The following is a 14821-nucleotide window of genomic DNA, read 5'->3' on the forward strand; positions in this document are numbered from 1 at the left end:
TTATATCACACTCTCCCCTGTAAAATATACCTATGGCTGATTTGGCCTCATTCCCTTGTTAGACACTCTGCTCAACTGCCTCCCAATCATGCATCAAATTCTTGTCCTTTTACCCAGTAACAATTTTGTTCTGGTAAATCAGCGGATTTCAGTCAATCATGTCAGTCAATAATAAGCATTACAGCTTCATACTTGTTACAGTTTAGCAAATTTTTGCTGAACCGGTTTTTCTGTATCATCTGTAACTTAGAGCAATGGGAGGAGAAAAAAAAAAGAACTTGTCACCAAGTTTGAGCCTTTGTCCCCCTATTATTTTTGGATTTGCCTAGAAATTCTCAGCACAGAAGATGATAGATCAGTTATGTTAGCAGAATCACCATACAATTCTCAGAACAGTGATATACAAGGTCAGTTTTTCTCCATGTTAACTGGTCTACAAATTTCACTGCAGAAGGTCATCACCCAGTACTACTAATGTATTGGCTGACTGGAAAGTTCCCAATGGGCAAGCACAGCAGAGAATTGTTCTTTTCTGCATAACTTCTACAGAAATAGAACATTAAAAATTCACATGCAAGCTACACACGTTTCGTCAAAGAATCCCCAAAAATATCAAATTTATGACATAACTGATAATGTAGTATCACAATGCATATTTAATCAGAAAACTGGGTATCTAGCAAAGATGAATATGTACAAGACAGAAGCCCACAAGTCAAAACTTTCACTTGAGTACAATTATAGTCAGACAGCACAGCTTAGACTGGTAAAAGACAGCGAGTCATAGAATTTAGCCAGAAATGTACACATTACCTGATTACGCACTATGAAAAACTCCAAAAATTAATTAAAAAATAAAACCTTTACTACCCTCAAAACAACTGTGAGCACTCTACAAAGTATCGATTACAATACGTACCCGCAATATGACAAGCAACAGAATTCAAGTAAGTGTGTGTGCAGGCTGGGGATTTTGAAGCAAGGAGAAGGAACAGACATTGACCAACATACATGTTGGAGAAGGGCAAGTAACTGAAGCCACACTAAAAAGGGATAATGGTCACAGAATACAGATAGTGTACACTGTCAATACCACTTTCTCAAATCCATTTTAGTGCAATATGACTTTTTATCATTTTTGAATTGGGTTTTAGATGGAACTTAATTTTGAAGGTAAATTCATACATACTTCAGCAATTACCTTAGCAAAAGGGTACTGCACCACGTGCACATTCTCCTGGTATGTTTCAAGCAAGAAAAGATTCAGAAAATGCAAGGTATAGGTCTTAATTTTTTTTTCTGTAGTTAATGATGCTGGTCTCTGGTTATAGAAATGCAGAGTGGTGGAAGTAGGCTTATGCATTTGTTACACACACAAAAATGCAGCATTTTAGCACTTACTGATTTTGGTTTTATAGTTGTCACACAAAGTACAGTTGTGTACACTTAACATAAATGTAGATGTTAGAGTGTATTCACTGCTGCAGTCATTATATTTGGGTTATTTGCCTGCGAGTAGCCCTCAGCCAGCCTGATTATCAAAGTCTTGGGTCCTGCGTCGGATGTGGTCTCATCTTCCATGAGGTCAGGCAGTCAGGGGTATAAAGCATGCAGCCAACGCCATTAGATGTCAAGTGCCCCCATAATGGAAAGCAATTTTATATACAAGGTTACACCTCCAACAAAAAATAAATACTCCAGAAAGCTTAGATACAGTAAACAAGAAGAAAGGTATAGCCAATAGATGTCAGGGGGCTGGAGGGAGGGTAACCAGGACTGCAACAGTGAATACTCTAAACATCTACATTTATGGCAAGTGTACACAACTGTACTATGTTCTTCCTGTTTCACTGTTGCAGTCATTACATTTGGGTAGATTCCCAAAGCTAAGGAAGGGAGGAGGCAGTTAGAGAGCATTAGGACCAGATATTAAGCCCTGCAAGACTGCAGTAGCAAAACCAGCTCTGGAATTAGAAAAAATAGGGAAGTGATAATGCTTGGTGAAGGTATGCACACAGCTCCAGGTAGCAGCTTCTAGGATGTCCCTGGTAGGAATGCCTCTGAGAAAGGCTGTTGAAGTAGATGCAGCCCTGGTGGAATGTGATCTTATCCTCCTGTGGGGTAGGTTTTCCATGGTACTTATAGCAGAAAAGAATGCAATGGCCTATCCACTTAGAAATGGTTTGTTTTGAAATGGCCTTCCCCTCTGCACCTGCAGCAAAGGCAACTAGCAGCTGTTCAGTTTTCCTGATAGATTTTATTTGGAGAGGACTAAGCCTAAGTTGTCTGTGCACGTCCAAAGAGTGCAGTATTCATTCTCCTTTGTTCTGTGGATTAAAAAACAAGGTTGGCAAATGAATGGACTGATTAAGGGCCATACTGGATACCACCCTGGGCATAAAGGAAGGATTGGTCCTGAGGGACACCCTGTCAGCATGGAAGATGGTGAAGGGCTCCACTGCTATAAGGGCCTGCAATTCAGACACTCTTCTAGCTGAAGTGATGGCTAGAAGGAAGGCCGTTTTCCAAGAAAGGAATCTCAACTCCGCAGTTGCCGCTGGCTCAAAAGGAGGTAGAGTGAGCTTTTCCAATACAAAGGTAAAGGTCCTAGGCTTTCCTGGGTGCAAATTTTTGGCCACTCTAAGGAATTCCTTCAGTAGGGGGAGAGAGAAGAGGGGCAGCTCAGTATTATAATGTGCTGAAATGGTGGAAGCATGAATTTTAATACATGAGAAGGAAAGGCCCTTGTTGAGCATCTCTTAAGTACCGAAGAATATGCGGTAAGCTGGGCACTGATGTGCCCATCCCTTGAGTCTGGCCCCAGGAACAGTATCTCTCACTTTTCAGCATAGGATTTTCCAGTACTTGGCCCCCTTGCTTCCAGAATGACATCCAGCACTTGCTTACTGAGGGAGGGTATTGGAGAGCTCAGGTAATTAGCCAGGCTGCAAGGTTCAGGGTTTGCAGTTGAGGGTGCAGAATCTGGCCCTCCTGGTGGGACAGCAGGGAAGGGGTCTGAGGCAGGTGCCATGGTTCCAGCAGTGACATACTGAGCAACAACAGGTACCAGTGCTGACGTGGCCAGTCTGGTGCAATGAGAATTGTCCTCTGCTTGTCCTGTTTGATCTTTAGCAGAACTTTCAAGAGAAGCCGAGAGGGTGAAGGCATAAACGGAGAGGCTTTCCCAGGAGAAGGACAAGGCATCCACTTTCCAAGCTTGTCTGTGGGGAGTCCTTGTGCAGAATTTGTCCAATTGGTAGTTCTGAGGGGAGGCAAACAGGTCCATCTCTGGGTTCCCCCATTTGTTTCTCAAAGTGTTCAATATCTTTGGTTCCAGTTTCCACTCGTGTGGGTCCATGAGGTTTCTGCTTAGGTTGTCTCCCAGTGAATTTAGCTTGCCTGGCAGGTATTGAGCTTGTAGGTGCACTTGGTAGTTCAAGGCCGTGTTCCACACAGCCATGGCTAGTCTGCAGAGAGGGTACAAGTGGGTACCCCCCTGCTTGTTTATGTACCACATAACAGTGGTGTTGTCTGTCTTTACCAATAATTGTCCTGGAAGAATATGGTCCTTGAAGGCTGTCAGAATTCTGTACAGCTAACATTTCTTTTTGATTGATATGCAGGTGCATTTGACCTGAATGCACTGCCCTGCCAAGTGAGCCCCCCCATGCATAGTGTGAGGAGTCTGCTAAGGTTGGGGGGGGGGGCAGAGTGAATGGCAGTCCCTTGTTGTGGTAGCAGGCCTCTGCCCACTAAAGGAACTCTGTCTTTATACAAAGAATGATAGGGATCACTGATTCCAGGTCCTGAGAAGGTTGACACCATAGGCTTTTTAGATACCATTGTAGTTTCCTCATATGCAGTCTTGCATATGGAATTAGTAGGATGCAAGAGGCCAGGAACACCAGGGCTTGCAGTATTTTTCTTGCAGACAGAGTCTTTGTGGCCAGTAGTTTGAAGTAGGCTGTTAAACTTGTTTCTCTGGCGTGAGGTAGGCCATCTGGGAAGTTGTGTTCAAGCTTGCTCCCAGGAATACAACTTGTTGGCAGGGTACTAGGTGAGATTTCTTTTCATTTATGGTGTACCCCAGTGAGGTTAGCAGTTTCTTTACAAATGCCAGATGATTTAATAGTATGTCCTGGCTTTCTGCCTGAATTAGACAATCATCCAGGTATGGGTATATTTGAATATTTCGTTGCCTGCAGAATGCAATGACTGGAGCTAGGCACTTTGTGAATACCCTGGGCGCAGTAGATAAGCCAAAGGGCAGTGCAGAGAATTGATGGTGCATGTAGCCTGCTCTGAAGCGTAGGTATTTTCTGCAAGATTCCCTTATTGGGATGTGCAGGTAAGCTCCTTTAAGTCCAATGTTGCCAACCAGGCATTTTTGCCTAGCATGGGAAGCAGCTGATGCAGAGTTAGCATTTTGAATTTTGGGATTACCAAAAATGTGTTTAGAATAGACAGGTCCAGGACAGGACTCCAGGAGTGGTCTTTTCTGGGTACCAGGAAAAGTCTAGAGTAAAAACCTTGTCCCCATTCCTCTGCTGGGACATGCTGAATAGCCCTGATACTTAGAAGAGAGAGAAAGTACAGTTTTGTACCTACCATAAATGTAGATGTCCGAACTGGATAGCATCTGCAGTCATAACAACTGGGTTGTCCTGTCGTCAGGCAGCCCTTCAGTCGGCCGGATTCCAAAGTCCGGGTCCGGCTTCGGCTGATGTCGCACTTCACCCGACGTCATCTCTGTTGGTCTTCGGGTATAAAGGCATCAGCCGACGCCATTTTCCTCAGTGTTTCTTGCCCCAGATGCCAGTAGCCCTCTTGAAGGCTAAAAATTTTGGATAAATGCCAATGTTTCCAAAAAGATAGTGGTAAACACAAAAATAAGCATGTATGTACATATATACAACAAATACACCATAAAAGACTCCCCACCAGCTAGCTATTAGGAGGGTAAACACCTAGGAGTACCACAGAGGGAAGGAGGGAGGGTAATCCTGACTGCAGATGCTATCCAGTTCGGACATCTACATTTATGGTAGGTACAAAACTGTACTATGTCCTTCATGGATGCATCTGCAGTCATAACAACTGGGTAGAATACCATAGCCAAATAGGGGAGGAGGAAGAAACTAGATTATGGTGTGTTTAGGATCCCTTGCAGTACAGCAGTGGCAAACCCTGCTCGGGATCTGGAATATAGAGGCAGATTATAATGCTTGGCAAATGTATGCACGGAGGTCCAAGTAGCCGCCTCAATAATGTCTTTGGTTGCCACTCCTCGTAAAAAGGCTGTGGTAGTGGCTGTTGCCCTTGTAGAATGAGGTCTTATGTTCTGTGGAATTGGTTTTCCATGGAAGGATTAACAGAACCGTATGCAATTTCCTATCCATTTGGAGATTGTCTGTTTGGAAATAGCTTTTCCTTCCCTTCCTGTTGCATAGGCTACAAAAAGCTGATCAGTTTTTCTGCTACTTTTTGTTCTGTCCAGGTAGTAGCGTAGCTGTCTATGTATATCCAAGGTATGCAGTATTCTTTCCCTTCTGTTTTGTGGGTTGGGAAAGAAGGTAGGTAGGTGGATTGCCTGGTTTAAAGACACTCTGGATACCACCTTAGGCATAAATGTAGGATTAGTCCTCATGGACACTATCTTGATGGAAGATTAGGAAGGGTTGTACTGCCATTAGGGCCTGGAGTTCAGAAACCCTCCTGGCTGAGGTTATTGCCAGTAGGAAGGCGGTTTTCCACGATAGATGCTGTAGGTCTGCTGTTGCTGCTGGCTCAAAGGGTGATAGTGTCAACTTTTCTAGCACAAAGTTCAAGTCCCAAGCTGGTAATGGTGGTTTCCTTGGAGGTTTTACATTCTTGATTCCTCTGAGGAACTGTCTGAGTAATGGGTGTGAAAAACAGGTGGATCAAAGCTGTATTCTGCTGATATAGCTGATGCATGTATCTTGATGGAGGAGTAGGACAGGCCTGAATGTAGAAGTTCTGCCAGATACTCCAGAATGTTAGGCATATCTATGTTTGACACATCTTTTCCTCTCAGTACTCCAAATGACAAACCTTTTCCATTTTCCTGCATAGTTCCTTCTTGTTGAAGGTCTGCGGGCTTCAAGAATAATGTCTTTAACTCTTTGGGAAAGTTCTGGATTAGCTGCTGCTATGTGATGTTCCATATGCAGTCAGTTGCAACGTTTTTAGGTTTGGATGCATGATGCTGTAGTTGTTCTGAGTTAACATCAAAGGCATCAGGGGTATTGGCCACATATTGTTCTGAGACATGCTCCTGAGCAGTGGGTACCAGTGTTGTCTTGGCCAGTTTGGAGCTATTAGGATTATCCTTGGACGTTCTTCCTTGATTTTTAGTAATACCTTGTGTATCAAGGGAAGAGGTGGGAATGCATATGCTGTTAGGCCTTTCCAGCTGAAGGAGAGCGAATCCACTTTCCATGCTAGTGGGTGGAATGTCCTTGTGCAGAACGTTTTGAGCTGGTGATTGAGAGGGGAAGCAAATAGATCTATCTGAAGCATTCCCCATTTCTTTGAGATGGTCTTGAAGATGTCCGGATGTAGCATCCATTCGTGGGCATCCGATGTGGTTCTGCTTAGTATGTCTAATAGAGTATTTTCTTTTCCCGGTACAAATATTGCCTGTATCTGGATGTTGTAGCTGAGTGCCAGGTTCCACAGCTCCAAAGTCATTCTGCATAGGGGGTATGAATGAGTGCCTCCCTGTTTGTTGATGTACCACATGACTGTGGTGTTGTCTGTCCTTATCATCAACTGGCCCTCTTTGAGAAATGGTCTGAAGTTTTGGATTGCCAGTTTTACTGCCAGCATTTCTTTTAGGTTGATGTGCAGGTGAAGTTGATCCTGCGCCACAATCCTTGCACGCATTTGTCCAGCATGTGGGCCCCCCATCCTAAGTCTGAAGCGTCTGTTGTGATGGTCTGGCTTGCTTGACATCTGCGAAAGGGTAGCCCTGGGTTTGACTGGCATGCTTGAGCCCACCATAGGAACTCCTGTTTTAAGCATGGAATTAGTGGAATTTCTGTTTCTAGGCTGTGCCTGTGTTGGGACCATAAATTCTTTAGGTACCACTGTAGTTTTCTCATATGTAGTCTGGCAAGTGGGACCAAGATTATGCATGATGCCATGAAGCCCAAGGCCTGCAGTACTTTTCTTGCTGTTAACTTGTTCTGTTTTGTTAGTGCCAAGAAGTAAAGAGGGAGTTCTCTGTTTTTCTGCAGTTAGGAAAGCCATTTGTTTTACTGTGTCCAATTCCGCGCCCAAGAATGTCCTTGTCTGGGATGGTATCAGCCTTGATTTTTGTAAATTGACTGTGTATCCCAGTGCTTGTAGCAAGTAAATGACCCTTTGTAAATCTGTTGTCAACTTGCTTTTGTTGTCCCCTTGTAGCAGGCAGTCGTCCAGGTATGGGTAAATTTGAATTCCCTGTAGTCTGCAGTGGGCGATTACTGATGCCAGGCATTTTGTGAATAGTCTGGGCGCAGTAGATAAGCCAAAGGGCAATGCTGAGAATTGATAATGCTCTAATCCTGCAAGAAATCTGAGGTATCTTCTGCAGATTGGTCGAATGGGGACATGCAGGTATGCCTCCTTGAGATCTAGAGTTACCAGCCAACACTCCTTGCCCAGCATGGGAAGAAGTTGCTGTAGGGTCAGCATTTTGAATTTTGGGACAATGATGTATGTATTTAAGGTGGACAGGTCGAGAATAGGTCTCCAACTTTTTTCCTTTCTTGGAACTAGGAATAGTCCTGAGTAGAATCCCTTTCCTTGTTCTGTTGTTGGCACTCTTTCCACAGCTCTCATGTTTGCTAACTGCATTATCTGTTGTAGAGCCTCTGTTTTTGATTTGGAGGTAGATTTGGCATTCCTCTTTTGACTGGTAAAGTGTGGAAGTGGAACCGGTAACCTTGATCTATGGTTTGTAAAATCCACTTGTCTTTTGTGATATAGTGCCAGTTCTTTGAAAATAAGGTTAATTTGCCGCCTAATGGAGCTGCTATTTGTTCCCTGGTAGGCGGTTTTAGAGTTAAGTCACTGTGGCTGTGTTGTTGTAGTGGCAGTGGTTGTGTCTGTGCCTCTGTTGTTACCTTGCCACTGTCGTCCTCTGTAGGCACCTCCTCTGGATTGGTTTCTGCCTCTGGAACGTCTATTCCTGCCCCTTTGGGATCTTGTGGAGTCAGGAAAGGACCAATTTTTGGCAGGCCAGTTCCTGCTAAACCTTGGGGGTTGGACCTGCAAGAAATCTTTAACCGTTTGAACAGATTTTGCCTTTTCTTCCATTTTCTTCATTACCTGCTGGGCAGGTGTACCAAACAAGCTGGTCTTATCCATAGGAGCATCTAATAACTTGGCTTTAACATGATCCGGTAAAGCTTGTTCCTTTAGCCATGCATGCCTTCTTATCACTGTGCCAGTCATGGCTGATCTAAATGAAGCCTCCAGTGCATCATAGCCACATTTTAAGGAATGGTTACTAACCTGTTGTATGTTATTTACCATTTCTAATACATATTTCTTATCCATAGAATCCTCAGAGGATAGTTTTTTAGTTAATTGATCAAGCATAAACTCTTGGTATTGTATCATGTGAAACTGGCAGTTTAAAGCTCTAGCTGAGAGAGTAGCAGAAGTATAAACTTTTTTTGCCTCATCTGTCTAAAGACCTTGATTCCCTTTCTGAAGGTATAGGGTTTTTTGTTGTGGTCGAGGCTACTGCCTTAGGCCCCTGGGAAATAGTTTCGGGGTCCGCCAGAGGGGCCTTGTATAGGTGGTGATGAGTGTCTGGTACCCTGTAAAATCTGTCTGGTTTGGCAGGGGCTGGAGGTAAAGAATCTGGTGCAGAGCAGACATCATTGAAGGCATCATCCACTACAGAGAGCACAGGAGGTATAGCTAAGGGCCTGTGTTGTGGAAGGTGCAGAAAGGTTCTAAGTCTTTTTCTGGAGTCTGAGAAATCCTGCTGCTGCCATTGGAACTGCTCTCGCATGGCATGTAAGGTTTCCCCAAAGGAAAATTCTTCTGGTGGGGAGGCAGCTGGAATGGATTCTTCAGCATCTGAGTCTTCAAAATTGGAGAAAGGAGCCTCTGGCTGGTCTGTTATGTCTGATTCATCAGCAGAATCAGAGGACACAGGCTCGGGGGGCTCTGCCCTAGGTCTCTTCTCTGGGGGCTGAGAGGCCCTGTCTGGGTGAGATTGAGATCCCCTAATTAATGAAATTAAATCTTCTGCCAGGGTAAGCATTTGTGAACTAGAAGAGGGCCGTGTTGTAGGGGGTTTAGCAGGCACTGTTCTAGTAGTTTTGGCTGCTTTGGCCCTGGCAAAGGCCTTAATGGACATGGCTGCTGGAGGCCTAGCAGCACCACGTGCTGGGGTAGACACATCCAAGGGAATGGTGTCTGATAAGTCAGTGGCAATCAGTGGCAACCACCGTAGTGGATAAAATTTCTGAGGCCGATTCAAGAGAAGTAGCAGGGGCCTCAGTGGTAGTGATAGATTCTGCTGTATTTTGATCAGCTTTCTCGGTTTCGGCCGAAACAGAGACACTCGCGGTTTGCTTAACCATGGTTTCGGCCGAAACCGCGGACCGCGAGTGTCGGTCTTTATCTTTGCGTTTTTTAGCAGTTTGGGTAGTCGGAGGATCCGACGGCATAATATACGCAAAATCAGAACCGAAAAACTGTTCAGCAAACTCCGACCGACGCCTAAGCGTTCGTCGGTTGAAAGAAGCACAGGCCGAACAGGCTGCTACGTCGTGGGCTGGGCCTAAACAAGGCAGACAGTAAGAGTGGAAATCCTTATGAGGTATTTGTTTCCCACAGGTTAAACAATTATTAACTTTTTCTGACATCGGCTGAGGCAAGAAAGAGTCCCCAACGGGGTACTTAGCTTTAGAAGTCTTCGAAGTAGTATTCGGTAGAAGTAATCTCTGGATCCGACCGACCGGCACTTAGGAACAGCTTCTGCTTCGGGCGCCACGCGGCAAGAAAGACTGAGGAAAATGGCGTCGGCTGATGCCTTTATACCCGAAGACCAACAGAGATGACATCGGGTGAAGTGCGACATCAGCCGAAGCTGGACCCGGACTTTGGAATCCGGCCGACTGAAGGGCTGCCTGACGACAGGACAACCCAGTTGTTATGACTGCAGATGCATCCATGAAGGACATCCTGTTGTTGAGCCTCTGCCCACCGATTTGGGGGTCGGTCTGGCCAACCGTTTGGGGTTGGTAAGGAGTGGAAGTGGAATCTGTATCCTTGAAAAACTATATTTAAAACCCATTTGTCTTGGGTAATGAGTTCACAGTTTTTTGCTTGCAGGACGATATTTCCCCCTAAGGGGGCAGACAGTTGAGCAGGGCTTGGAAGGTTTAAGGTTAAGTCATTGTGACAGTTTACCATATGGGGGTGTCTTACTACTTCCAGCTTTGGAAGTGGGAGCCCCCCACTGCTTAGGCCTGCGAGTACCTTGAGACTGCAGCCTAAGTAGTCTGCTATTCCTGGGTTTGGACTGAAGGCCTGGAAGAGACAGGAAAGGACCAATTCTTAGAAGGCCAAGGTCTACTAAATGTGGGAGGCTGTGCTTGCAGGAAATCTTTAACAGTTTGCATAGATTTAGCTTTTTCCTCCATCCTTTTAAGTACTACTTCTGCTTTGTTGCCAAACAGGCGGTCCTGGTTTAAGGGAGCCTCCAGTAATTTAGCTTTACCATGATCTGGCAATTTTTTCTCCTTAAGCCACGCATGCCTTCTAAGAACAGACACAGTGACAGCAGCCCTGCAAGATGCTTCTAAAGAGTCAAAACTACATTGCAAAGTATGTTTGCCAACTTGTTCAGCAGAATGCATTAAATCCTATAATTCTTTATTCTCAGCACAGTCAGGAATCAACATCATTTTCTGTTTAAGTAGTCCAATAATATGCGGCTGATACTTTAACATATGAAACTGACAGTTTAAGGCCCTAATGGTCAAAGTAGCGGAAGTGTATACTTTCTTACCCCATCTGTCCAATTTCTATCAGAGGGGGTAGGGTTTTTGGCAGTAGTAGCCTTAATGCCTTTGGGTCCTCAGTAGGATTCTTGAAGAGGAGACAGAGAGACAGAGAGAGACAGAGAGAGACAGAGAGAGAGAGAGAGAGACAGAGAGAGACAGAGAGACAGACAGACAGAGAGACAGACAGACAGAGAGACAGACAGACAGAGAGACAGAGAGACAGACAGAGAGACAGACAGAGAGACAGAGAGAGAGACAGAGAGACAGAGAGACAGAGAGACAGAGAGACAGAGAGACAGAGAGACAGAGAGACAGAGAGACACAGGTACTCTAATACCAGTCAGGTTTGTCTGGGAGCCAGAGTTAAAGTGTCTGGGGCCAGGCTAGATTATGGTAGGTATGGAGTCCTCTGCATCAGAATCTTCATAGGTAGACAAGGGCAAATCCCAGTCATCAGAAGAAACATAAATATCAGAATCCTGATCAGAAGGAAAATCAGTTCTAGGTCTCTTAGCCGCAGAAGGCTGGCTTCCCCTAATTAGATTAATAATGTCTTCAGCCATTCTTATTTGTTTTTTAGGCATATGGGCCTAACCATGCGGTTTGGACATCTGTTTTCTAGGAGTGGATCGAGTTTTAGACCTTGAAGAAGATGGCGTCTGTTTGAAATGCAAGTCTGTAGGCCTGAACATACCATCAGAAGCCGGTGCCTGCACAGCGGCTCCGGACCCATCCAAGGTAGAGACATCTGCAGGTTCCATAGTCAAAGAAGCATCTCGCGGCATACCGGACTCCGAATGGGTCTCGGTAGAGGCCTGCGAATCTGAGGTAGAAGGGTATCAGGGGCTGCGAAAGTGCCTCACTGAGTACCGGCGAACTGGCAAGCAAGAAAAAAGGATCCCCAACGGGGTACTTAGCTTTTTTGAAGACTTCGGTTCTGAAACACGAAAATGAAAATTTCAGGAGTTGGCCGATCGGCACTTGCAAACTGCTTCTGCTTCGGGCACCGCGTGGCAAAAAAGACTGATGCAATGGCATCGGCTGCATGCGTTATACCCCTGACTACCTGACATCATGGAAGATGAGACAGCATCCGACACAGGACCCAAGACTTTGATAATCAGGCATACCTGCAGGCATATAACCCAAATGTAATGACTGCAACAGTGAAACATGAAGAACATATGCAAGGTCTCTCAAGCAAAGGATAAAGATTACTATAAAATCAGTATTCAGCCATACTCTTCTTTTTCTTCATTGGCAGATTTTCCATTAACCACTTAAACCCCAAACTCTAATTCAGTCAGTTGTAAGAGTTGAATCAAAAAGAAAAATTATTCAATGAAAAAAAATCAGCAATACTTAAAATTGGGAGAACCCAATGCTTCAATTTAAAGGGTTAACAAAACAAGCATAAATTCAACAGGCTTTCTTCAACTGATCCACAACCTAAAACCTCCGGAGGTTTCCCGCAAATCTGTAGGTATTCCGGACAAGTCTTCTTACAAAGGGTGGTACATCAATTTAATTATAAACAATCTTCTATCCTTCACAGTACTATAGTATTACAAAATATCCACAGTGCTCAGATGCACACCACCAGTATTGTGTAAGACAATACTTATTTTAGCCTTTTAGTTATATAAATCGGTAATAGACATGCTCCAGCTTTCATCTTTCCCCATTCCTTATTAAAATATTTCAATGCATTACACGCAGTGATTAACCAAATATTAACACCATTCAGCAGCTAAATCTGCAAAAGAAAAGAAAAAAAAAAAAAGAAAGAACTTGGTCTCAATATCGCATTTTTATCTCACTAACCTGAGCACATATTTTAAACAAAAGAAGATCTTAATAAAACTCTAAGAAGAAATGACAGACATTTGAGATTTTAACACTTTTTTGGCTTTACTTTCATGTTCTCAGTAGCTCTCTCTGTAGCACTGTTACAGGAAAAGTACAGTTGTGTACACTTACCATAAATGTAGATGTTCAAGTGTATTCACTGTTGCAGTCATTACATTTGGGTAAACCTGCTGGCAGGTTGCCCTCAGTCGGCCTGAATTCTTGGGTCCTGCGTCGGCTGTCGTTGCCCCTTCCCTGACGTCAGGTCGTCAGGGGTATAAAAGCAGCAGACGACGTCATTATATTTAGTTTTTCTTGCCCTAGATGTCAGGTGCACCCTAAAAGGGTAGTCATAATTTATATCTATATATAAAATAACATGCAGCAATATAAACTTTACCTTCATCCACAAGCAAATACACCACATAGGTTGTGTAAATAAGAGAAGGAAAGAGAAGTTCCATCAGAATTAAAGTGGGGATGGTGGGTGGGTAACCTGGACTGCAACAGTGAATACACTCGAACATCTACATTTATGGTAAGTGTACACAACTGTACTATGTTCTTCGTGTTTCACTGTTGCAGTCATTACATTTGGGTAGATTCCCAAAGCTATGGTTGGGAGGCGGGAGTTAAACAGCATTAGGAGCGGCTATGACACCTTGCAGGACTGCAGTGGCAAAGCCTGCCCTGGATTTAGAGTAGAGTGGCAGATGATAGAGCTTTGTAAAGGTGTGCACTGAACTCCAAGTAGCTGCCTCTAAAATGTCCTTGGTTGGTACCCCCCTGAGAAAGGCTGCTCAAGTGGCAGCAGCTCTGGTGGTATGTGGCCTAATGCCCTTAGGCACTGGCTTGCCACGGTATAAGTAGCAGAAACCAATGCAGTGGCCTATCCACTTTGAAATAGTCTGCTTTGAGATAGCCTTTCCTTGTCATCCTGCAGCATATGCCACTAGTAATTGCTCTGTCTTTCTGAAAACTTTGATTCTGTCCGAACAGAAACTAAGCTGTGTACTTCCAAAGAATGCAGAATTCTCTCCCCCTTTTTCTGTGGATTTGGATAAAAAGTTGGCAGATGAATGGTTTGTTAAGAGCCACACTGGACACCACTTTAGGCATAAATGTTGGGTTTGTCCTCAGGGAGACCCTGTCCGGATATAAAATGATAAAAGGTTCCACAGCCATGAGTGCCTGTAGCTCTGAAACTCGTCTTGCAGAAGTTATTGCTAGGAGCAGAGCCATTTTCCAAGCAGTAGCAGCTGGCTCAAAAGGAGGCAGGGTGAGTTTTTCCAAGACACAGTTGAGGTCCCATGCAGGCATTGGTGATCTCCTTGGAGGCCTTAAATTTTTGGCTCCTCTGAGGTACTGTTTTAATAAGGGATGAGAAGATTGGTGGCTCTGCATTGTAATGAGCCAAAATGGCAGAGGCATGAATTTTAATAGACTAGAAAGATAGGCCTTTGTCCAGCATCTCGGTTAAGTATTGTAAAATCTGAGGAATATTTGGCACAGCTGTATCTGTTCCTTGTGTCTGGTTCCAAGCACAGAATCTCTTCCATTTTCCAGCATAAGATTTTCTAGTACTAGGCCTTCTGGCTTCCAAAATGACATCAATCACAGCTTTGCTGAGAGATGTGTTTTGTATGACTACATTATCCGCCATGCTGCCAAGTCCTGAGCTGGCTGTGCAGGATCTGATTGTTTTGCTGGGACAGTACATGCGGTACTTGAGATAGGGTCCAAGCTGGGCACTGAGAAAAGCTCCTTAATATTGGGTACCAGTGCTGGCGGGGCCAGTCTGGTGCAATCAGTATCATCTTTGGCTTCTCCTGTCTGACCTTTAGGAGTACCTTGGGGAGGAGAGGCAGAGGGGGAAAGACATATACTGATAGGTTTTTCCAGCTGAAGGAGAGGGCGTCCACTTTCCATGCTTGTCTGTG

At 44.4% G+C, this 14821-nt stretch overlaps 1 protein-coding gene across 1 annotated transcript in view; it reads right to left on the minus strand.

The window, feature by feature from the left end:
• Positions 1-14821, minus strand: part of TCF7L1 (transcription factor 7 like 1) — a 580879-nt gene that overhangs the window by 440861 nt on the left and 125197 nt on the right. Inside the window, exon 5 of the mRNA XM_044084398.1 lies at positions 2365-2379. Coding sequence (XP_043940333.1) covers positions 2365-2379 — 15 coding nt within the window. The remainder of the gene's footprint in view (positions 1-2364; positions 2380-14821) is intronic.

Source organism: Protopterus annectens, chromosome 9.part0 (genome assembly GCF_019279795.1).
Source record: "Protopterus annectens isolate FY-2018-M chromosome 9.part0, PAN1.0, whole genome shotgun sequence".
Taxonomy (NCBI): Eukaryota; Metazoa; Chordata; order Ceratodontiformes; family Protopteridae; genus Protopterus; species Protopterus annectens.